The 25,614-nt window shown below is 41.5% G+C and overlaps 2 protein-coding genes and 1 long non-coding RNA gene across 3 annotated transcripts in view; 1 reads left to right on the top strand and 2 right to left on the bottom strand.

The window, feature by feature from the left end:
• Positions 1–13,014, bottom strand: part of TMEM245 (transmembrane protein 245) — a 78,800-nt gene extending 65,786 nt beyond the window's left edge. The window contains exons 1-3 of the mRNA XM_061163468.1: positions 12,412–13,014; positions 4,140–4,257; positions 2,522–2,623 (exon numbers count right to left, since the gene is read on the bottom strand). Of these exons, the coding sequence (XP_061019451.1) occupies positions 2,522–2,623; positions 4,140–4,257; positions 12,412–12,999 (808 nt within the window). The 5' untranslated portion in view covers positions 13,000–13,014. The remainder of the gene's footprint in view (positions 1–2,521; positions 2,624–4,139; positions 4,258–12,411) is intronic.
• Positions 13,014–18,943, top strand: LOC133071120 (uncharacterized). The gene is made up of 3 exons (XR_009696356.1): positions 13,014–13,221; positions 14,984–15,024; positions 16,718–18,943. It is a non-coding gene; the product is annotated as an uncharacterized LOC133071120 (long non-coding RNA).
• Positions 18,944–20,030: 1,087 nt separating this feature from the next.
• Positions 20,031–25,614, bottom strand: part of FRRS1L (ferric chelate reductase 1 like) — a 28,675-nt gene continuing 23,091 nt past the window's right edge. Inside the window, 1 exon segment of the mRNA XM_061163232.1 lies at positions 20,031–25,153. The gene's annotated coding sequence lies outside the window, so the exon portion shown is untranslated.

Raw genomic sequence — 25,614 nt, 5'->3', positions numbered from 1 at the left:
CGGCTCCAGGGGCAAGAGGGAAAATATACACAGAAATTTTTTTAAAAGTGAGGCAAATTGTATTTTATGATGAGGATTATCTACACTAGAAGTCCATAAAAGGATTCTAAATCAAGAATAACCTATTCTTGATTAGGCTGGAATGAGTGAACAAAACAAGGAAAACTGATGTTTCCAAATCTGCTCTCAACATTTTTCTGCGTCTGTGACGTCCTTTCTTGTAACAGGCTAGGATACGAATCCCAGAAATCTGGTTTGTGTACTGGCACACAACTGCCTAGGTTTATGGGGAAGAATAATAATCACACAAATAGTCTATTTTTCCAAGCTCAAAACTTGGGTCTTAGAAACCCTGTGCTCACAGCTCCCGAGGCTGCCATCACCAGCTGACTAGAATTTACACCCAAGAGAAAAACCTATCTGAAACCCTTGGTTAGACCTACCTTATTCATATAACTGCAATGAAATACTTATTTAGCCCTGGAGAAAAGCAGTCAAAGGGACAAAACTGTACTCAAAATAGTAAAAAAAGAACTATCATATGATCCAGCAATTTCACTTTAGGGTATATATCTAAAGAAAATAAGAATGCTAACTCGAAAAGACATGCACCCCCATGTTCACTGCGGCATTATTTAGAAGAGCCATGATACAGAAACAACTTGAGGGTCCACTAATGAAAAGAAAGAGAGAAAATGTGATACACACACACACAGAGGAATATTATTCAGCTATAAAAAAGAATGAAATCTTGTTATTTGCAACAACATGGATGAATCTTGAGGGCACTATGCTAAGTGAAATGAGTTAGAGAAAAACAAACACTGTGTGACCTCACTTATATGTGGAATCTAAAAACAGCAAGCTCATAGATATAGAAAACAGACTGGGGGCTGCCAGAACTGGAGGTAGGGGGTGGGAAAAATAAGTAACGGGAGTCAAAAGGTACCAACTTCCACTTATGAAATTAATAAGTCACGGAGATATAATGTGCAGCACAGTGACTATTGCTAATCTTAACTAACTAAAGTTAATCTGCCTTACTGTAGATTTGAAAGTTGCTAAGAGAGTAGGTCTTAAAAGTCCTCATCACAAAAAAAATTTTGGTAACTATGTAAGGTGACAGATGTTAACTAGATTCAGTGTGGTGATATACACAAACATGGAACCATTGTTGTACACCTAAGACTAATATAATGATATATGTCAAATATACCTCAACTGAAAAAAAAAAAAAAAACAAAGGCAGAAGGAAAAAAAAAAGAAGGAAATAACTGTCATGGGGTTAAGCAGAGCTGTCTGAATCACTACTAGGGGAAAGGAGAAAAAAGGAGACTAAGCTGACCAGAGGAACAAGTGGAAACCACCAAACTTTCTATAGTAGTTGCCAAAACAGGAAGTTTACTTCAACAAATAATCACAGGAAGACAGGTTGAAAAAAGAAAACTTAGACAGCAAGATATAAAATAAAATAGAATCTTTCCTATTTCCCACTGTCACGAGGTAAGTAAAATTTCTTTGTTTCAGGTAGTTATTATAAAATTCTAAACAAATATTTATGAACAAAAGATGTTCTACAATTGTCAGACATTATTCAACTATCAAATAAAATAATAAAGCGTGATTTAATTTTAAAAACTTCTATAAAGTAACTGCACAAATACACCAAAGTGCCACAAATAGCCCTGTGATTAGTATCTTTAACAAACTAGTCTAGATAAAGGTCACTTGCAACCAATATCTCAAAAATAATCTTTAAAACAAGATGGTATATTCGACATTGCAGTGGGAGTTGTAGCCAGAGCAATGAGGCCAAGATAAGAATAAAAGGCATCCAAATTAGAAAAGAAGTAAAACTATGCAGAGAAACGACCCTACATGTGCAAAATCCTAAAGAAGTCACAAAAACTATTCAAGCTAATAAACAGATTCAGCGAAGTTGCAGGATACAAGATCTACAGGGACTGTAAATATTCATAACCTTGGATCTGGCATTGGTTTGTTAGATAGAACACAACATGTGGAAATTAAATGACATATTTCTGGTTAACCAATGTATCAAAGAATAAATCAGACAGTATCTTGAGCCAAAGAAAATGGAAATACAACACATCAAAACTTACGGGATACAAAAGCACTCCTAAGACGGCAATTTACAGCAAAAAAAAAAAAATCTCAAATAAATAGCCCAACTTTATGGCTAGCTGCTTAATGGCACAGGGCTTCCCTGTGGGGTGACGAAAACGAACGAGAAGGAAGCAACGACTGCACGGCACTGTGATTGTACTAAACGCCACTTTAAAATGGTTAACTTTTATGTTACATGAATTAAACCTCAATTAAAAATGCAAAAAGGGGGGCTGGGACATGGTTTAACTACCTAAAATATTTTAAACAAATTTATTTTCTGTTCAGAAAACACCACCGAAATAAAGCAGTTCATCACAGCATGTTTTTAAAATAAAGTTACTCTCCCAAATACTTCTTAAGAATAATATTAACAGTATGCCCTATTTCTTACCAGAAGACTCTTTTCCATTCTGTTTTTCATAGAGGGTGCCCACAGACATCAGGAAAACAATAACCAGGAATACTGGAATTCTCCATGAGCCAGCCAAGGATGCTGCAAATCATTAAGAATCAACATGTTTAGTGAAATAAAAACCTAGCACTTGCCTTTAAAGACTCAGTTTAGTAGACTGACAGAACAATTTGGCAAAATATGTGAATAAGAAAATAGTTTCACAGGGAAAAAAAATTTTTTTAAAGGCCACCAGACAGCTGAAACCTCAATTCAGGGCTCCTCTCAGGAAATCCAGCCCCGCTCTAAAGAATGAGGATGTGCCAGTCTACCTTTAAGGGGCATGTTTCCTGAGGAATCAAGTCCATTCTAAAGCACATTCAGGGTTTAGGACCATCAAGCCCCACATCTAACCCGAGAAGGACCTGCATCAGGCACAGAACCTTAAGTCATGGTGTCTGACTTGCCCTCCTGAAAATAGCTGGGTGTGAATTCTACCTCTCAAGAAAGAGTGGAATGGCCCACAGGAGCATGGCAAAAAGCTTTAATGTAACCTAACAGGTGGCCAAGGATCAAAAGCCATTTGCATTTCCCTGAGCTGGTCTAGAGGCTTAGGAGCATACCTGCCAGTCTCCCTCCTCTACCTTCCCCAAATTCAAAATGAATCCCAACAGATATAAGGGGATCTTGTTGAGAAATTCCTTTAACATTCCAAGTCAGCAAGCTAGAAAGTTATGCTTTGTTCCTTATCAGATTCTGAGCAAAGACATACTTCCAATCAACTCTAGTTTTTTTTCTAACAATAAGCAGCTCTAAAAACTACTTCTAATAGGCTATCTACTACTCTAGGTTACTGAATTTTGTTTTTAAATTAGAACTTGATGTTTCCATCAAGTTTTAAAGATCAATTTAAAGACTGATTTAAAGATAAATCAGTCCCTGAAAAATCACTCTACAACATCCTAGCAGCCTCTCAGCTAACAGTGAAGAGTCTCAAATAACAGGGAACTCATTACTTTGAACAGCTCTGACACTGATCATCCTTTATGTTAAACAGAGTCGTGTCTCTCTGAAGCTACTCCTTGCTCTGACACTTGCCCCAAATGGTTAGAGAGATCTGTTTAAACCACTCTTTCACAGAATCCTTCAAATATGTGAACAGGTTTCCATATTTGATATCGTTCCATTTCCACCTCTCCCCTCCCCTGTAGCCCCAGTGCTCTGCTCTTATGGAGAGTAAACATCTTTGGTTCCCTTAATAGTTCCTCTCATATGATTTTGAGCACCTCTTATCATTTTTACTGCTTATCTATATCTTTCTTAAGTAAGACACTCAGAAACAGCCAGGATAGTCCAAGTGGGTTCTACTTTTTAAGATATATCAATATTTATTCTTAAAAGAACTTTTTGAAAATGGACATTCCATATAATTAAAAGTAGATATCTTAAAGTATAACATTTTCATTCAAGATTAATGACTGTTTAAGCCAGAACATTTTCAAATGACTAAAGAACTTTAAATGCAACACATAAAACTTCAAAAAATTCGCTTTGATTCACATGGTCAGCCGCCACTGACCTTAAGCTAGACTTTCTTAAGAAAAAAAAACAGACCCACCTAAATGAAAAAGCAATATAATCCAGACAGGAATTGACATTGCTCTCAAGTAGCGTTCAGTGCTTGCATTCCACTTGAATGAAACAGCCAACACATAGCCAACTACCAAGGTCCAGATCTTAAATAAATGAAATACAGACAAAGCTGTAAAATATATACATGTGAAATAAACATACAATTATATAAAACTTGCAAGCCTCTACATAGCATGAGAGCTGTGGGAACAACGTGGATGACGGCTGGTGGTGCTAACAGAAGAGGGCATAGGTTCTCTTCCTCTTCCTTGATAAATCAAGTTTTGAAATAAACAGGTTTGTTTAATGTTATTATTAAAACCCCATGCAGTGATATTAAATATCTTTAACAAAAAATACATAGTTTCATTTAAGTTCAAAAGCTACAGCATGCATAAAGATACTTAAGATACTCAATTTTTAAGCCATGGATTTCAATTAAGAGCTTCACCTTGTGGAATTCTTAAAAGTTTTCTCTATAGATTAATGTTTACAAAAGAAAAGAAGAAACAAGTGGGAATTCCCTCGACAGTCCAGTGCTTAGACCTCCACACTTCCACCCCTGGAAGGGAACGGCGGTAGGAGAGCTGGGTTCGATCCCTGGTTGGGGAACAAAGGTCCTGAAAGCCTCACACAATGGCTAAAAAAGAGAGAGAGAAAGAAAGGAAGCTTTGGAAAAAGCAGCAGGTTAAAAGATTCAATTACAGCCTATGAAAATATGCTCGTTACCACTAAAAGAACTTTTTGAAAGCTAAAAAGAAGGCAGGCAGCTGAAATGTGACCCTGCTGAAATAACCTAGGTAACAGATGGTTAAAACATAGTCCAGAGTTACACACAGTTGAGGAAGTATAGCTGAAAAAAATATTACCAGAGGAAAAAACAGGAAGACGTGAGAACAGAACAGGTGAACCAGAGCCCCCTCCTCAGTTTTTGCCTACACTAAAACTAAATGACTCTAAGTACTCACAAACCATCAATGCAGCTGACACAGAAACTCTCAAATAACCTCATATTTTAATAGAACACACACAAAAGATGGAAAGAATACATAAGCTAGAACAAACGCAAGCACCAACATTTTATTAAAATAACCTGAACCTTGAAAAAAATATAGACAAACTAAAACAAACAAACAAAAAAGGACTTTAGGCTGTAACCCAGAGAATGAAGAAAAATGAACTGATGTGGTTACTACAAAAGACAGAAAAAAACTACCACTTTATTTTGATCATCTCTGTCAAAATACTCTTCAGGTCTAAAATATGTTTATAGCTTCAGACTTGAGAATTCAGTTTTGGGACCTTATTAAATAATGATAAGCTCTGAAAAAGGGTAAAATGTAAAGAACCTCGTCATAGTCTAATTTAGGACCTTGAAAAATTAATAACCTAAAGTTTCAATAACTGGGACGTGGTTAACTCTGAATGATTCACTCAATAAAATGTTATACAATCATTAAAGCAGGCTTTATTAAATAAAGACTACATAACTTAGAATATTCCTAAGATATTAAGGAAAAAGCAAAATACAATCGACATATAGGACAGGATTCTATCTATTTCATGGTGGGGGGAAGGAAATTTACTAATAAGTTGTATTTAGGTGATAAGATTTTGTTTTTCCTTTTTCGGTAATTCCCCAGTTGTCCTTAATAAGCACTAATTCTTTTATAACGAAAAGGACATTAAAATATTCTCCTTCAAGCAACTAGTAAGATGAAATATTAAACAGATCTAAAATCCCAGATGTATGAGCACATGGGAAGTGAGCCTACAGCTGCCTCAAAAAAGTTCAAGCTTGTAGGACCACACAGATTTAACCCTGGGAATTTAGAGAATTTTGAGATAGGCTGGTAGAGCTCAGAACAAAATCTGTGTGTAACAACAATACACTTATATAGCACTTACCATGGGCTAGGCCTTGCTCTATATTAACACATTATATACATGAACTCACTTAACCCATATAACCCCAGGAAATAAGTACTGCTATCATTCTCATTTTAGAGATGAAAGAAATTGAGACTTCAAAGAAGTGACTTGCCCTAGGTAACACACCTAAAAAGTGAGTCAAGATTAGAACCTGGGGATCTGGGTCCAGAATCTATTTTCTTAACAATGAGGAGAAAAAAGGGTAGTGTCAGAAAAATAAAGAGGAAAAGCTGCTCCAATATTCACAAGGGAAAATAAAAACAGTTGATTTTGCTGACTACAAATTGCTGAAATTTTCTTTAAAAATGATCCTCGGCAAATGGATAGTCTTCAGAGGTATGTGACACAAGCATAATCAGCCCTGTTTATTAAACATGTAGTCAGTAATTTAGATGAAAGACTAGAAGGCGTATTAGTTGAATTTGCAGATTACACAAAGTTGGGAATAGTGAATATAAATGATTCCAAAAAGATATCCTGAAACTGGAACAATGGCCTAACCAAGTAAGATTAAATTTAATAGAGAAGAATGTAAAGTTTTGCTTTTAGGTTCAAAACTCAGCTATACAAACACAGAATGGGAAGAGAATAGCTTGTCAGAAGTATAACTGGTGTGAATGCCTATTAATAAAAGTACATTAGGGAAAGTGTTTCAGTGACTTGCACTATCAAACCATCTGGGCAATAAAATTCAGAGTGCAAAAAGAAATGGAAATTACAATATAGGAGATACAGATACAGGTGCGGGGTTGGGGGGGGCGGGGAATTGTTCAGCTTAGGAAAGAGAAAGAAGTAACAAGATTCAACAGCTATCTTCCAATAGCTGGGGAAATATCATCTGAGAGAGGCAACAGACAATTTTCTATAGTTCTGAGAGCAGAAATCACAGGTGGAAATTAGGAAGCAACATATTTCAGCTTATTTGATGAATTTTTCTAATAAACTGATTTGAGAGGAGGAGGAGAAGGGGGCAACAGAGATTGAGATGGTCAGATGGCATCATCGACTCCATGGGCACGAGTTTGAGCAAGCTCCAGGAGATGGTGAAGGACAGGGAAGCCTGGCGCTGCCGTCCATGGGGCTGCAAAGAGTTGGACACAACTGAGCAACAGAACAACAACAAATCTAAAAAGGAAATAAGCTACTATCACTAAAAGTTTGAGCAAAAGCTGATGCGGAAGACCAAGTAGGAGAATGTGCCCTCAGTGAGAAGCTGAACCAGAGGATCACAGAGGACGTGCTTTCAGATTTTAAGCCTATGATACTTTTCAACCAGTCTCTAACAAGTTTTTGTTTCTTAGCTGTATTCCTAAGGAATTAGTATCACTTGCACAGCAAGGAAAAAAATGAGAGATAGCATACTTCAAATTTTTTAAAGGAAACTCAAGAGTCGGACACAACTGAAGCGACTTAACACGCATGCATGCATGCATGATCAAATTATAGCCCTAATCAGATCATTGTTGCAGATATTTCAATCTCCTTTAAAACCATTTTATTATAATTTGCAAACTCTGTTCTCCTCATGATGTGGCAACTTAGAGTCAAGAATATTTTATAATCAAAGTCTTTACGTGAGAAAGAACCTAAGCACTGGAAAACTTTCCTCCTTACTGTTGCCAGGCAAGCAAAACACACCTAGAAGTGGAATGGAGTAGGCCTGGCCGGCTGGCTAATCTACAATCCCAAAGAGCCTTGGTGGCAGTACTACCAAACTCTTAGAATCTGTAAAACCAAATATCCAGGAACCCTGCATGCGTGCTAAGCCACTTCAGTCATGTTCAATTCTGTGCAACCCCACGGACTGTAGCCCACCAGGCTGCTCTGTCCATTCCAGCATTCTCCATGCAAGAATACTGGAATAGGTTGCCACGTCCTCCTCCAGGGGATCTTCCCAACCCAGGGATCGAACCCAGGTCTCCTGCGTTGCAGGCGGATTCTTTACCAGTTGAGCCACAAGGGAAGCCCTAAGCCACTTCAATCCTGTTCAATTCTGTGCGACCCCATGGACTGTAGCCCACCAGGCTGCTCTGTCCATTCCAGTATTCTCCATGCAAGAATACTGGAATGGGTTGTCATGTCCTCCTCCAGGGGATCTTCCCAACCTGTGGATCAAACCCATGTCTCTTGTGTCTCCTGCATTGGCAGACGGGTTCTTTACTACTAACACCACCTAGGAATTCCCTGAGCAGGTTCTTCAAGCTCTCTAAAATTAGGACGATAATTAGACATCATTCAAGATAAGCCAACACTTCTCACAACTAGGGTTGAGTAGCCCAGAGAGGGGTCCTGGTTTGTTCAAAGTCACAAGGCAAGCTACTGACAGAGTCCAGTTTAGAATTTACACTCCTATCTTTCAGCCACTGTTCTTTCCACTTTATGTTTCTTTATGAAGTAAAATGGAAACAATGCAATCAGAGGCCATGGAGAAAACAAATCCATTACTACCGCAAAAACTGTAAATGTCTTCAAATGTTCTAACAATTCTGAACTAAAGGAGAGAGGAACACCTAAAACACTCCCAGCAAAGAAAAATGGAGCAGGAAGGCGAGCTTTTTAGATTTATCTTGATAGCCCTACACCAAGCGAAGATGACCAGGACCCTAAGGACTGAGATATATCTGAGTCTGGTGCAATAGATGATTTTTTTTTTCCCCTGGTGTTTAGAAAATCACTAAGTCAATACAATATTTGAAACTGTTTTTTTACAATTGCCCATATTATAAATGCTTAGTATTTCACTGGCAGGTAGGATGGAGTACTAGGAGAAGAGAAGAGCTAGGAGACTGAAGGAACCCCAAAGAAAGGGGAATAGAAACTGAATGGGAAGGATAATGTGGTAACAAAGGAAAACACAGGTGCTGAAGACCCTACAAAGGAAAACGGGATAGGACTTGGAAATAAATGAACAGGTATAAGGATAAAAGAGAGGTGACTAAGATTTCTAGATGACAGGAATTCAGGGGTGTCTGGGGGAACCATATGCGGGTAGTCCAACCCTGATATTCTTCTATTTTTTCTCCCTAATAACTAAAATCAATTTGTACTTAAAAAAAAATTAAACTAAAAAATGTTCCTCCACAACATACTGGAGGAAAACATTTTAAAATCTTTAGTGAAGGTCTTGATCACAAAGGGCCTTCAACTGCTGATAGGTCTATTGAGTAAGTACCATTTACTGAATGAACAGATCAATCTCGAAATCTTCCCACCTATGAAATCCATCCCTCTGACTTCACATGACTATCGTGAGAATGAAATAACATTCATGAAAGTGCCTACCACTACGTGGCAGATGCTCAAAAACTGGATCTTAAATGCATGAACTGTCGGCTCTCCAAAATGTAGATTTGCTTAAACTCACTTTTCTCTCTACCTCGCCCATCCGTATCTCTCCCATCCTTATTTCTCAGCAGCAGCAGCTCAAATTTTCAAGCTGTCTAGAAAGCATCAAGACTCCTTTATTTTTTTTTTTAAATCACATGCAGCACTGGTTGGGCTCACAAAACCAAACCATTGTGAACTATGAGATAGAAAAGTCAGAGAGAGGGCAAGCGGCCCGGTCACATGACTGACTTGCACTTCACTTCAGGCCTTACTCAGCACTTGGGACAGAGAGCTGAGGACTCCCTGTCTCTGCTTCCCAGGTACACTTTTAACTTTTAGCTCACCCCCATCCAACCACCTGCTCCTACGGACTGCTTCAAGAAGCACAACCACAGGTTTCTCTCCAACTCAGATCAAACTCCAAGCTCTACTCCCTCAATTTAGGCCCCCCACCACTTCCTACCCTCTTTTAACTAACTCATTCTGTGCCTTTTATAATGGGATTTTTATCCCTTCCTCCCATCACTTTAGCTAATCAGCTAAAATAATTAATTGCATTTACCTTCCTTCCCCTCTTCTAATCTAGCTAACCTTGGTCCTTACTTCTCTTCTGCTAATCCATAACCCATACAAAAATTATGTAAATGAAATATAAGAAAGGCATTTATCTTCAGTAAAAAGATATTCATAGCTATATACACTAAGCTGCGGGCACTTTTTCACAATTATTCAATTCCTCATCTCTTTCCACTATCTGTGAGTGACTGGCTCAAATGCCCCAGTTTTCATTAGTCATGCCAAATGTACCCATGTATTCAATTCTAACTTCACTATGAAAATACAGTGTTCATATATGTTAGGCCTTTCTTTCCTAATTTCTTACAGTTTGGTGGATACACTACTTGATCTTGCCTATAGTAATTTACAATAAACTGCAGTACCAATAGTCAAAAATGTTAGCAGGATCTATAAGTATGTCTGAATTTGAAAAGATTGACTTTCTTGAGGACAGGAATCAAGGTATAATCATCTTTATATTTCCTAACAGCATTCTGCCTTTTATGCAAGGGGCATTCAATCAACTTAATTGAACTTAAAACAACAAGGTAAAGGAGAAGTAACGTCTAACTGCTGCTCCATGAATGTGAACCTTGGATTTGTTCAAAGTCTGAGTGCCTCTGGGACGATCACAGCCTCAGGGACCTCAGAAACCTCTCCTGGAGAGTGGCAGGCAAGAAGACAATAAAGAGCAAAGTAACACTAGGATCACTCTCACCTGACAGGAAGTGCAAGAGGGTGCTTCCACACCTCTCCTACCTATCACAATTGAAATAATACAAGTTTCTTGGAGGCCAAGGATTTTGTCTGATCACGAAGCAGTTGCACACACAGGCAGTGTCCCAAAATGATGGATGAGGTGCTCCTCAATACCTTGCTGGCCCATAACTGGTGGGAAATAAACATTTAGATAGATGTGTGTCTGTCATCTCCACGAGAATACGCTCACCTATGACACATTCCTTGAACACAGAGCCTGTACCTTAATCCTTTTAAATCCCTAACAAAGTCCAGTACCTAATAACATAATCAACTTTTAACTTTAATTGAGAGGTTGCATTGATAGAGCTAGAGAAGACAGGAGTTCTGGTATTAATCACGACTCTACCAATAACTTCAGGCAAGTTATTACATTGCTTGACAGATAAAGGGAATTATTTTGCAACTTGAAATCAAGGTGCACTTAACAGGGACAAAAGTGAATAAATTTATTTTTAGATGGTAGTGCCTCTTAATGAAATAGCAGTCTTATGCATTAAATATCCACTTATTTTTTGTCATCCCCAGTGAAATATCCTAAAGGAAATCAACCCTGAATATTCACTGGAAGGACAGATGCTGATGCTGAAGCTGAAGCTCCAATACTTTGGTCACCTGATGTGAAAAGCCAACTCACTGGAAAAGAACCTGATGCTGGGAAAGACTGAAGGCAGGAGAAGGGGACAACAGAGGATGAGATGGTTTGGCAGCATCACTGACTCAATGGACACGAGTTTGAGCAAACTCAAGGAGATAGTGAAGGACAGGGAAGCCTGGCGTCCTTCGGTCCATGGCGTCACAGAGTCTGACACAACTTAGCAACTGAACAACAAAGTGAAATGTCTGGATCATTAACTGATCTACAATCTGGCCTGATTTAGGAAACGTGTCACCAGATTATCCTTGAACTCCCTTCCAACTCTAAAGCTCCCTGATTATCTAAGAATAAGCTCAGGACGATCCAGGAATCGCAAATATGCCTTTCCTTCACCCAGTCTGCTTAAGAAATCCAGGTGGGAGGAGATGTAATGTCTTAGAGCAATCCCTGCACAGAGTTCCCAAGAAGAGAATGTGGCAAGAAACAGCCCCTGGGGGCTCAGCACCAAGGTGCCTGGCACAAAGGATTTGGAAATCGCCTGAACGGAGAGGCAGCTCTGAACTATTAAGAAAGATTTGTTCCAGGACTTGAGAAACTTGCCTCAACCAGTCCCCTCTTTGTCCCCAACAAGCCTGGTAAGAAGTCACCTCTCCTGTCTGTAGGATGGCAGACTGGACTAGCATCTCTAAGGTCTCTTCCAGGATAGTCCCACGTGAGCAGAACTGAAGCTGTTGAGCACTCCCTCTCCAAGACCAGGAGTAAATTCCTGTCCACTTGCCGATGCGCTGAAAGCCCTCCCTGCAAAACGGAAGAGCGCTTCCCTACAGGGCACACGTGCCGAAGCGGGAGACTGTTTGGAACCACACCCGTCCTCTCTTCGGAAGGAAGGGCGCCAAGTTCCTCGGGTGCACGGGAAGGAAGGCGGAGACGGACACTGCCTGCGCGCTCAGGTCTGGACCTTTGGCCGCCCTCGCACCGTGCCTAGGGGCAGCAGGACTGCACCCCAGCGAGCTGGGGGTGTGGTGAATGAAGGTCACTGCGTGCCCGGCGGGACGGCCGAGGGCCCGGGCCGGGGCTCACTCACCCACAGGCTGTTGAAGTAGTCCAGCCCGCGGCAGATGAGCGCGCCGGCGTGCGCCAGCAGCACCTGCACGCCCAGGTAGCTGCCCAGGCTGTAGAGGCCGTAAAGGAGCGGGCCGCCGGCGCCCAGCAGCAGCAGCAGGCGGCGGCGGCGCAGCGCCTGCTCGCCCAGGGCCTCCACGCCGTAGTCCGCGAAGCAGATGGGCAGCAGCAGCGCGGCCAGCACGATGGGCGTGTGCGCGCGGTGCAGGCGCTGCAGCCAGTGGCGCCCCAGGCGCGTCAGCGAGCTCTTGAAGGGGTGCAGGAAGGTGCCGCACAGCACCGCCCAGAGCAGCGGGCGCAGGAAGGCCTCCAGGATGAAGTAGACCAGCACGGCGGCGCCGCAGCACAGACACACGAACAGCACGGCCCCGGTGTTGTAGAAGGCCTGCTTGATGGGCTTGTCGAAGCGCAGCGCCAGCGCCGCTGTCCGCGGGGTCTCCCCGCCGCCGCCGCCGCCGCCGCCCGCCCCGACCGCACGCTGAGCCCGCGGCGCCCGGCTCGGGGAGCCCCGCGGACTGAGTGCCTCCTCAGGGCCGCCATCGTCGGCCATGGTGCCTTGGCCGCTGCCGCCGCCGCCGCCGCCGCCGAGAGACGGTACTGGGAGGCCTGGAGAGAGGCAGGGCGGGCAAAACGCGGCATTGTGGGAGTTGTAGTTCCTAACTGACCACGGGAAGCTTACACAACCTTTGAGGAACTCCAACTCCCAGAGAGTACAGCGAGCGCTCCTTCGCCCTCGGGCTCCCTGTGGTTCATTGGTCCCTGCAGAATTCAGGTAACAGGTTTCCGGGGGTCTAAGTGTTAGAAGAGGCAAAAAACAAACTTTCCTCTCCCCGCCAACATACAGTATAAAAGTAGTGTATGCTAGCTCAATTCAAGTGTTCTATTAGTCACAAACTGGGGGGAGGGGAGGAATGTCAGATAACAGCCTTTACACAAAACACCCTGAATCATAAAACAAAACAAAACCCTCCCTTCACTCGCTGGTTAATGTCAACTTTTAGGGAGGCAGAATCCCCAGAGTCACTATCTTCACAGATTGAAAACCCAGGCTGCACATTACAATCCGTGGGGGAATACTTTAAAAAGACCAATTACCATATTCAGTTTTATTGATTTATTTAATAAAGTGTTGGCTCTGGTGTGTTTGGCAGGATTTCAAATAGCGATTATCATATGACAGACCCTGTTATAAATGTCTCATTCCTATTAATTCATCTGATCCTTAGAACAGCCCTACAAAGATGGTGTTATTATCCCCACTTCTCAATGAGGAAAACTGAGGCTCAGAGAAGTTAAGTACCTTGCCAAGGTACACAGCTAGTACGCACAGAGGCAGGATTCAAACTCAGAGTCTGACTCCTAAGTCGATTCTTACCTACTGCTACTGCTGCTACTGCTACTGCTAAGTCACTTCAGTCGTGTCCGACTCTGTGCAACCCCATCCCTGGGATTCTCCGGTCTAGAACACTGGAGTGGGTTGCCATTTCCTTCTCCAATGCATAAAAGTGGGTTGCCCTTTCCGTCTCCAATGCATAAAAGTGAAAAGTGAAAGTGAAGTCGCTCAGTCTGACTCTTCCCCACCCCATGGACTGCAGCCTACCAGGCTCCTCCGTCCATGGGATTTCCAAGGCAAGAGTACTGGAGTGGGGTGCCATTGCCTTCTCTGTCTTACCTACTAGGTTAATTAATTGGTCTGACAGGGGAGCCTTTAGCACAGGGGTCCTCAACCCCCAGGCTGCAGACTGGTACCCATCCGGGGCCTGTTAGGAAATCAGTGGCTCAGCAGGAGAGGAGCATGGGGGAAGCAAGAGATGCTTCATCTGCAGCTCCCCACTGCTTGCATTACAGCCTGAACCAGCCTCACCCCCAGTGGAAAAACTGTGTTCCATGAAACCAGTCCCTGGTGCCAAAAACATTGGGGACCACTGCAAGTTGAGCATATTTTTTTTTTAAAGCTCTTCAGAAAACTCTAATGTGCAGCTATTGTTGACAACCATGTAGGTGTCAATGCTGGAGCAATTTAAACTCCTGAAGGAACACTAGGTCAGAGTCTCAACCTACTGCTGTTCCATTTTTGAGACCTGAGGTCAGGTCAGTTGAGCCCCCAACCCTAATTTCCCTTTTCACATGGGAGTAACAATAGAAACTCTTGTGTCAGAAGAGAAAAATGAAGCTCTGAGACAATGCATGGTGCTTCTGTTTTCTTGTTGGAAAGGTCCTGGTACCCAGGCCTACTACTTGTAAAACACCTCCAACAGCATTTTATTTAGAAAAAGAAGAGAGAAAGAGAGGGGAAGAAGGTAAAGAAGAAGAGAAGGAGGGGGAAGAAGAGGAGGATGAGGAGAAAGGGGAGGAAGAGAAGTAAGAGGAAGAAAAAGAAAGGAGGGAGGAAAGAAGGGGGGAAAGGAGGAAGGTTTTACTGAGTACTCAATATGAGAGTACTTTGGAACTCTGCCAGTTACCCCTCTTCTGTTTTCAAAAAATGTTCAAGTAGAAGAAAAAGTGATTCCTTTCCATCCTGTTTTGGGTTTCAGGTCACAGTCCTTGTTTTCCAAGTGGTCTTTGGACTTTGACTGTAAGTAATTTGCTTCAGTTGTCCTAAACCGTCCTTTTTCCTCTTTACTTTGTTCAGGGCTGCTGGGGTAAATAATCCGCCTGCCAGTGCAGGAGACGCAGGGGTATGGGCCATTCATAGTACAGAGCATAAGCTCAGGGTTTGCTGAGCAAGTGAATGGATGATTCGCTATCCTTTCAAAAAAGTTGTTTGTGCTTCCTGTGAGAAATAGTACTGAAACACTGAGAATGTTTCTCCTATATAGTCAATGATTAAGAGCAGAGAAAAATTAAAATGCTGGGATGTAGGGCCTACAAAATAAATTTGAGCACACAGTCTACTCAAATCTCTAACTCACAGAGTGTATGCTTTTAGGCACATCCTCCAGAATGTGAGGCTACTTGAAGTGAAGTGAAAGTCACTCAGTGATGTCCAACTCTTTGCGAAACCCCGTGGACTGTAGCCCGCCAGGCTCCTCTGCCCCTGGAATTCTCCAGGCAAGAATACTGGAGCAGGTAGCCTATCACTTCTCCAGGGGAGCTTCCCAACCCAGGGATCAAACCCAGGTCTCCCTCCTTGCTGGCAGATTCTTTACCTGCTACCAGGGAAGCCTGAGGCTACTTGGGTTTTCTTTTTTAATGCCATGTAGCAACTCACCTCAGGGAAGAACAGCCTCTGTGGGCCTCCAGGTACAGTGACGGCACAGAAGAGTGGATCAAGTTGACCCTGGGACCATACTGCCTTTGGCCTGCTTGTTGCATGAACTGATGAATTTCCTAACCATTTAAGCCAGTTTGGGTTCAGTTTTACATTTCTTGCAACAGAAAGCTTTCTGGCTGATAAAATGATAACACCTACATCATTGGCTGCTGTGAGGATAAAATAGGAGAGTGTTTCTAAAGCAGAGGCACAGTGCCTGGGACATGGTGAAAATCTGATAGTGGTTCCCAGGGTGACTCTTCATTTTGTCCTAGAGACACCAAGAGGCATCTCTTAAACCACAGTCAACGTCCACAGACTCCCAGGGCATCAAGATAAAAGCCCCAGAGGTAAAACAAACACAGGAGAGGATTCTCCAGGGCATCATGTCTGTCTTAGGGTGTTTACTGAGTTGTGATGAGCACCTCCTTTAAACAAAAATCTTGTGCTTACAGTGTAGTGTATACATTACACATAAAAGAGGTGTGTACAATGCAGGAGGAGAAGCCATGTGAAAAGGTAATCAAACAGACGTGCATTTAGATTCCAAATATGAGTTACCACTCTCTTTTCACAAAACCCATAGCAGACATCGCTAATAAATCACTGAACTCTTTCTCACTGAGCCTAGATACAGCCTCAAAATCCTTCTTAGTAGAACATATTAGGGAACCACTACCAACTCCACAAAGTAAGCACACACGAGGAAACATATTTGCTTTTTCTATATTAAACTAGCCATCCAGAGACTTCCCTGTTGGCCCAGTGGCTAAGACTCCACACTCCCAACATAAGGGCTCCTGGGTTCGATCCCTGGTCAGGGAACTGGATCCAGAGTGCTGCAGCTAAGACCGAGTCCAGCCAAATAAATAAATAATTTTAAAAAATAACCATTCAGTGTCTGATACTAGTTAAAACTGGCAGACTAAAAATGTAAATAAATGGTTTAGAAGAAAAGACTTTGGGAAGTATGAACATGAGAAGTTACTGAAGTTTTTTTTTTTTTAAATCTCAGTGCCTGAAGAAAGGATGATGCAACCAAGTGTGATCCCATCGGGCCCTGCCTGACCACTCCTGCTTATCTCTTCTATTCCTGCACTGAGACATGTACCCTTCCTTAAAGCACAAGTCCTGCGAGTTCAGTGAGTGGTGTCTAGCCTTTCCTGCCTCCGGGCTCCTGTTCATCCAGTCTAGGTTCCTGTCCTTCTGGCTTGTGCCATCCAGCTGTAGCTGACCTTCCACACCATGTCAACAAAGTTTACTAGTTCACTAAAAAGGTCAGTGAAGAAATCACCAAATTGGTTCAACCAACCCAGTTGAGACCCAGGTATCCAGCAACAGACCAGATGATTAAAAGAAACCTGGGAAGTTCTTTGGGGGAAAACATAGGTACACACAATCCCCCTTTACAAAAAATCTGCAGCCAAAATTGCTCCCCCTTTCTCTTCCAGGGTAGGAGGAAGTTTGGTAGAGGGGATTGACATCTACAAGATGAATTTTGTGATTAACAATTATTACCAAGAGCCAGAACTGCCTGTCTAAAAAATGGCTGGCCCAAAGTGTCCTTTGCTGGTAGGACAGGACACATTTTCATAGAAGTGATTTTTTTCTGGAACGTTTTATCTGGAATGATTGAAGTATGAGAGCTAGGGACCAAGTCTTGGAATTCCTAGTCTACCTTGGCTCTGTTCCCAACAATATACTCCAGCTAACGCTGAGGCTACCCAGAGTATAAACAACCAGCCTTCTGCAAATCAGAGCAAGACTGATCCACCAGGAGATGGTGGAAGCATTTCAAATTGACCAGACTAATCCCTCTTTTATTTACAAGTAAACTATCTTTAGTTGAGAATCAAGTCCTGCTGGGTTTGAATCCTAAGCGATACTTGTTTGTACACCCTTGGCGCCACACTGATGTCACTGCAGCCTCCAGCTCGTCCCTCTATCTGCCCTCTCGCTCACTCCCATCAGTTCTCTACCCAGTAGCCAGTGTGATCATTCTAAAATACAATCTGATCCCTTCAAATCCTCCTTACCTTGTGGGAAGGTTCCAAGCTTTTTACTATGACGTCCAAGGTCCTTTCTGATGGGGCCACACTCACCCTGCCTTACCTCTCCCCACTCTCTGCTTCATCCTTTATCCTCCAGCACTTGGGTGGCCCCTAACGATATCCAGGAGCTAGTCCCTAGAACCTGTGAAGTATGTTACCTTCCTTACACTTTGCAGGTATGATGAGGTTAAGGACTTTGAGACGGGGAAGATTATCCTGGATAATATGGATGGGGTCTAAATGTAATCACAGGTATCTCTATCAGAGGGAGGGAAGGAGATTAGACTACAGAAGAGGAGAAGCAACCTGACCTCTCCGACCACAGAGGCAGACATTGGAGTCATGAGGCCGTGGGCCAAAGAATACCCACAGCTACCAGAAGCTGCAAGAGACAAGGAAGGGTTCTCTCCCCTGGAGTTCCCAGGAGAAACCAGCCCTGCCAGCATCTTGATTTTAGCTCCATACTCTTCCGTTCAGACCTCTGGCCTCCAGAACTTCAAGAGAATACATTTCTGTTGTTGGAAGCCACTAAATTTATGGAAACTTGTCACAGCGGCGATAGGAAACTAACACAAACTCTGTCACATGACAGTGGTTGCCAACTCATCCTGCTGGCCTTTCCCCTGGGGGTGCGCTCCCCTTTCTTGAAGATGCCTCCCCACATCCTTTGCCTGCTTTACTCCTATTCCTTCCTTAAGATTCAGCCTTAGGGACTTCCCTGGTGGTCCAGTGGCTAAGACTCCGCGTTCCCAATGCAGGGGGCCCAGGTTCGATCCCTGGTTAGGGAACTAGATTCCACATGCTGCAGTTTAGAGTTTGTGTGATACAACTAAAAGATCCTGCATGAGGAACTAAGACCCTGTGCAGCCAAATAAATAAATACTAAAAAAAGAAAGATTCAGCCTCAGTACTACATCTGCTTTCCTGGTTAGCCCAGGCTGGGTGAGGATCCCAGCTCTGTCTGAGCATCTCCTTACACTGCAGTCACCACACAATATGATCACGGTGTTTATGCATTTGACTCCCCGAATAGGCTGTGAGCCTCTCAGGGGCAGAAATCAAGAGCGGGTCTTCCTCTTGTCCTCCATGTGTTCAGTTCAGTTCAGTCGCTCAGTCGTGTCCGACTCTTTGCCACCCCATGAACCACAGCACACCAGGCCTCCCTGTCCATCTGCGTAGTTTCTCACATACTGCCGCTGCTACTGCTAAGTCACTTCAGTCGTGTCCGACTCTGTGCGACCCCATCCCTGGGATTCTCCAGGTAAGAACACTGGAGTGGGTCGCCATTTCCTTCTCCATTGCATGAAAGTGAAAAGTGAAAGTGAAGTTGCTCAGTCGTGTCCGACTCTTAGTGACCCCATGGACTGCAGCCTACCAGGCTCCTCCGTCCATGGGATTTTCCAGGCAAGAGAACTGGAGTGAGGTGCCATTGCCTTCTCCGTTCTCACATAGAGACGGGCACATAAGAGTCCTCAATAAAAATTCATTGAATGAATGAATCAACAAGTGGTTAAAGCTTCTTGACCTCCTGGAAGCAAGTGACTTTCACATCCACTCCACTTCAGCAGTCTCTTTTTACAGCCCATCCCCTGGCCCTTGCACCTGGGACTGAGCCCGAAGAAACTCAGAAGTCAAACATCATCAGCCAGGGTCAGGTCTGATAGCTGAGCTGCCCACTGAGAGTACTGCAAAATAAATACCACTAGGATACCAAAAAATAACCAAATAGTTGTTTGGGGAGGTGGTAAGAATTAGAGCCTACAATGCAGAATGTGGTAATAATTAATTCTTTCTTAACATGACATTCCTTGCACTTTTCAACCATCTCCTAGTTTCTCAGTTTGCTCAGCTCTTGCATTCTGCAATTTCCACGCCACCCTGAGGATTCATAAGCCTTTACCACTAAACTAACTCTTGTTAATATACAATATGATTTAGTTACCACTAAGGTCTGTAACGAAATTCTTAGAGCTAGTATGCACTGTTAGTCAACTAATACAATTTAAATGAGATGATAGGCCTCCGTTTACTATCTGATAAAGGTATTAGGCTGAAGCTTTAAATATGGATTTCTTTTGCAAATTGTTTTTCTGCAAATATTTTTACCTGACTACTGCAACGTGATTTTTTCTTTGTCAGGATGACAGGCTCTCATCTTCTCCAAAGTTTATAACTTCACAAAGACTTTACTGATGAAAGGATGTAAAACAAACAAACATAAAATCAAAAATGCATCAGAGTAAAGCAGTAAAGAATTACAAACTTTAATGACATCAACTGAAGAATTTCAAACCATGTTGAGAATCCATATTTTAAAGTTTAAATCTAGTTAATATATTCTAACTCTAACATAATCCTCTAAAGATTGGAGTATTTGTGATGTCAGATGGGCAGAACAATCACTTAGGAAGCATCTAGGAATATTGCTACAATTACTTTACATAAATAGAAATCCATGTCTTTATTAGTAAGGTACCACACATCATAGAATAAAAATTCACATAGGACAGGCTTATAAATATACATAAATCTCAAAATCAATCACAAGTGAACATTAGGTACACAATTATTATAAAACAAATATAACCCATCAATGTCTATTTAAAGGCATAGTTCTTACAAAATAGTATTTGATAGACAAGTCTCAAAAAAGTACTATTAACACTTCTGGAGCCAGATTGTTCCAGCGTATTAGCGCATCTGGGGGAATAAGGCATGTGGAGAAGTTGCATTTACACTTCCAGGTGGTCAGGACATTCTATCTGATGAAAAGATAACGGCTTTACTGATCTGGGTGAATGCCACAACCACCACAACACCCCATAATCCTACAGAATTGATCACTCTCCAGAAGAATGGAATGGAATAGCTATTTGCCTAATGGCCAATATCCAGGGGAAACAGAAAACATTAATGGAATATCAGCATAGTTGAAGTGAAAAATCCCAAAGAGCTTGATGATTCACTTAAATCTTTAATCATATTTAAAATCACATTAATAGCCACTATTTTCATGAAAAAGAATGTATAATTATCTATTAAATATAAAAGCAACCAAGTATAACTTGAAACTAAATAATTGATTAAATGAATAAGGAATCTAATTAAATATAAAACATGGATAGGTTGCATCAACATGCCATTTACTCAGTTCACACTAGTCTTAGTTTCTTAACTAACGTATAGAAAAGTCAAACTCAACAATGATACTTTATACATTCTTAACAAGTCATAGAATGTTGAGTGGAGGAGGCAAAGTTTAATAAAGGACCCAGGAATCCTTTCTACAAACTAAACTACCGTAAACTCAAGGGTAGTTTTGCCTATAATACACACAATGTTTTACCTCTTGAGTTTTAAAGTATTTAAGAGATCAGAAACAGACACAATCCTGACAAAGACTTTCAAATGGTATATATATATTGGCATTTATGTATAAACACAGTGCTCATCACATATGCACAAATGTATATACAAACACACTGAGAATAATCAAACTGTTCACTAAACATAACCAATTCTGTTTAGAGAACAGAGCAATTCTATACAGTAAAGTATTCCCATCTCAGCATTTGGACTATTGTGTGGTTCTCAAACATACTTCCATTATGATACAGAAGGTGATGCCATAGTCACATGTGTAAAACACTCCCATCCCATGAATGTAATAGATTTAGGTAATACTTAAAAATTGTCTAGAGGAAAATACATTAGTCTGAAACACTGTACAGCTGACCCTTGAACAACACAAGTTTGAACTAGTTTGAACAGGTCCACTTAAATATGGATCTTTTTCAATAGTAAATATTACAGTGCTACACGCAGTGAGGCTGGTTGCATCCTTGGATGTGGGACTACGGATAGGAGGAGCCTCAGACGTGGGAACTACATATTTTGGAGGGCTTACTCTAAATTATAGGTGGATTTTCCACTAAAGGACAGTATCAGTATCCCTAAGCCTTTGTGATCTTTAAGGGTCAACTATAATCCCACCATGAAGAGCAATGGCACAGTAAAAGCCATTCACAATTGCCTCCACCTAGATAAAATAAAACTGCTGTTCACCCAGCTCTGACTTTACCGGCTCTCTCTCTCACATCAACTCTGGAAAATATATTAGAATGCAGGTTCTAATGGGAATGCATTATCAAGATAACAATCCATCAATTCTAATTTATTTTACAAATTACTCACTAACATCGATATTTTTACAGTTAAACCAGTAACAACTTACATTACTGGCAGTATCCTATGCAATTGATCATGATACCTGGGTCATTTAGCTGAGAGCAAGAGTAGGAAAACTGCAGTCCACAGGCCAACCTGCTGCCTATTTTTGTATGGCCTGCAAGCTAAAATGGTTCTTACATTAAATTTTTTTTTTAATCTAAAGAAAAATGTGGGTGACATGTAAAAGTTATATAAAATTTGAATTTGTGTCAGTGAAGTTTTACTGGAACACTGCCATGCTCATTGGCTTATGTATTGTCTGTGACAGAGCTGAACAGCTGAGAGACTTTAAAGCCTAAAATATTTATCATCTGGACCTTTACAGAAAATCTTTGCTGACCCTCAGGCCAGAACTAAGAATGACAGCCTCAGGGTTAATAGCTCTTAAGCACAAAATCCTGAATATAGACTGTAAACTTAATCACAGGAACAGTAGTAAAAAACTCTGTGGGATGCAATCTATCCCTGAGTTGTCCAAACTGTCCAATTTCCTTAAGGACAGAAGCCAACTAAAGATAATGAAATATGGCCCCTGCATTTTGTCTGAAATCATGTTGGCAAATTCATCTTTGAGACTACAGTGAAGCAAGAAAAGGGCACTAGGCCCTAAGTTGGAAGACCCAGGTTTTAGGTAAGTCGCTTTTAAGACAAATACATTCTAATCTTTTCCAATCTGTGTATTATTTTTAAATAATATAAAAAGCACTAAAATGGCAAAATAATCAAAATGCTTTATTTTTTCTTTTTCAAAATATTTTAAGAAAAGAAAAAGATAGAAAGTAAAATGTACCCCTTTCCCTAAATCTAACTATAAAAAGTCCTCCTATTCATTGTAAATTGCTTAATGGGGAAAAAAAAGTGAAAGTGAAGTCACTCAGTCATGTCTGACTCTTCGCAACCCCATGGACTGCAGCCTACCAGGCTCCTCCATCCATGGGATTTTCCAGGCAAGAATACTGGAGTGGGTTGCCATTTCCTTCTCCAGGAGATCTTCCTAACCCAGGGGAAAAAAGCACTTGGCTAATTTGGGTGTGGAGAGTGGGTGTGCATGTGCCTTTTTAAAGTAAGTGTATTGGATAAAATGGTGTCTCAAGTCCTTGCCAACACTGGTACATGTTCAGTCGTTTCAGTCATGTATGACTCTTTGCAACCTTATGGACTGTAGCCCGCCAGGCTCCTCTGTCCGTGGGGATTCTCCAGGCAAGAATGTTGGAGTGGGTTGCCATGCCCTCCTCCAGGGCATCTTCCTTAACCCAGGGACTGAACCTGCCTTTCTCACGTCTTCAGCACTGGTTGGCAGGTTCTTTACCACTAGCGCCACCTTGGAAGCCAGCACTGGTAATTCATGCCAAATGCCTAGCCTCAGTTTTTTCACCTGTAAAATTGGACTAAAAACAGAATCTATTTCCTCTGGTTGTTGTGAGGATTAAATGAGTTAATCCATGTAAAGTGCTTAGAACAGCACTAAATAAATTTAGCAAATATTATTATTCTACCTGGGCATTTACAAAAATACACTGGTTGGGTATCTCCCCTGTAACAAGTACAATGTTAGAAAAAGGACCACAGAGATAAAATAGAAGTTGATTCTCCTATGCTAGGTAAGAATTAATGAAATTTGAGTCTACAGAATTTTAACTTTAGTATGTCCATAAACTGATGATTCTCTGAGATGATGGTGAAATTCAGTTTTGCATTCCTGGTCTATAAATTCTCATTTCTGAACAATGATTATTGTTAAAAATGTCAAACTCTGTTTTACAGGGCAAAACAGCATTGTTATGAAAGATCTTTCTATTTATGTTTCAAAAGACAAAAGCTCAGTGTTTGCTAAGAGAATGACCCCAGGAAGAACATAAAAATGTTGGCCAGTCTGGCAATATATGTGAAATACAAGCTTTGTGAACCAAACTTGCCACGAAGTAGTTTCATTTATGTATTCATTCAACAAATGTTTGCCGAGTACCTACTATGTAGGAGTGTCTGTTACAATGATGAATAACAAGCTGTGTCCCTCCATTAGGGAGTTAGCAGGGAGGACAAGCCAGCAATTACAGGAAAGTGTGATGAGTAAAATGACGGGGAAGCTGAGTGTGCTATGAGAGCATTTGGCAGGGGCCTGAACCCACTTAGTCCAGGGGATTGGAGGAAGAAACACTTAACGCTGTGACCTGAAAGATGCATAGGAGTTCAGCACGCCTAGGCAGTGGAGAATGTCTGGGCACAGGAATGTCAAGAGAAGCGAGAAATTAGGTCTGAAGAACTGGGAGCAATTCAGTCTTGCTGGGACCCAGCAAGGTGAGGGGTGGTGACAAAAGATGGCAGTGCAGGTAATCAAAGTGGTCCTCATGTTACGCTAATGGAAATGAGAGATCGTTGAAAGTTCAAAGCACAAATATGCAAGACTGGTAATCCAAGGAAAAACAGTTCATGAAACAATTAGCCTGACTTGAAAGTAAGCAGAGGGAAAATCCCTTAATTTATTCTTTCCCTGCCTGCTACAGAGACTAGCTTGAGTCTCAATTTAGTTTTAACCTATTTATAGAGGAACTATTATACACGAGGGGGTGAAATATAAAAATATTTGCTTTCTTATTTACAACGTGGGTGTTGCCACTCAGTGTCCTCACGGCTACACAACCACTACACAACCACCTTAGAAGGTGACATACAGGCCATCCTCAGCCGGGGCTGGTGGGCTTCGTAATGAGGCCACTGCAGTCAGGTGGAGCCTGGGACTTCAGTCAGATGACTTGAGTTTGAAGCCATTGTTCAATGACACTGGACCTCTCTCCATCTGCAATGAGGATCATTTCTCCTGCATCCCTTGGATGCACGTGGTAAACTGTGCAAAGTCACAGAACCGGGATGCTTTCCTCATTTTTGTTCAGTTCCAGAAGCATGTGAAAGCCTTTTCCACAGGGGAAGTGGCCTTTCACCTCCGACATGGATTCCAAGGATGGCATTAGAAATCACAGTCTCCAGTGTTGTTTAACCACAAAACCCACAAAGTTGGAGACAGCTTTAAAGCAATGGGGTGGGGTGTGGCGGGGAGCCAGAAGACTCCAGAACTCTACAATGGGAATGCCTCAGCAGCATACACCCATAGACGCTTTCCCTCTAAATGGGCTGTTAACTCAGACAGCTGGAGTAAAGCAACATTTGGGTTCCTTTGAAAAAAGAAAGTGCATTAAGTCAAGACATTAGTATAAATTATGCTGACGGCTAACCCAATTTACAAGTCTGAACATGTGAATGGATACTCTAAGTAAATTCACTTGATGGGGCATTTTCTAATTTTAAAAATGTCATCTTTAAAAGGTTTCTACTCCAAATTTCCACAATCTCCAAAAATGTTAATTTATTATCAAAATGCCTTGAATATTTAAGATGATTTGTCTATTATAATACATTTAATTGTACTCAACATATGTTGATTCTGACAACAAAATTAGCTGTAACCACAAATGAATACCTTAATTTATTAAATATAGTGGTAGTAGAGTCCAAATTCTAACTTCTAAGAATGCCCATATTTTTTATCCTTAATATAATTTTACATCTTCAGGAATACTCACAGTTTTGTTTCTAACCTTTCCAAGCAGCAATAAAAAATGTGTTCCCTTAGCTA

Source organism: Dama dama, chromosome 16 (assembly GCF_033118175.1).
Source record: "Dama dama isolate Ldn47 chromosome 16, ASM3311817v1, whole genome shotgun sequence".
Lineage (NCBI taxonomy): Eukaryota > Metazoa > Chordata > Mammalia > Artiodactyla > Cervidae > Dama > Dama dama.
Note: the sequence above shows the minus strand (reverse complement) of the source record. Positions and strands in the feature narration are given on the sequence as shown.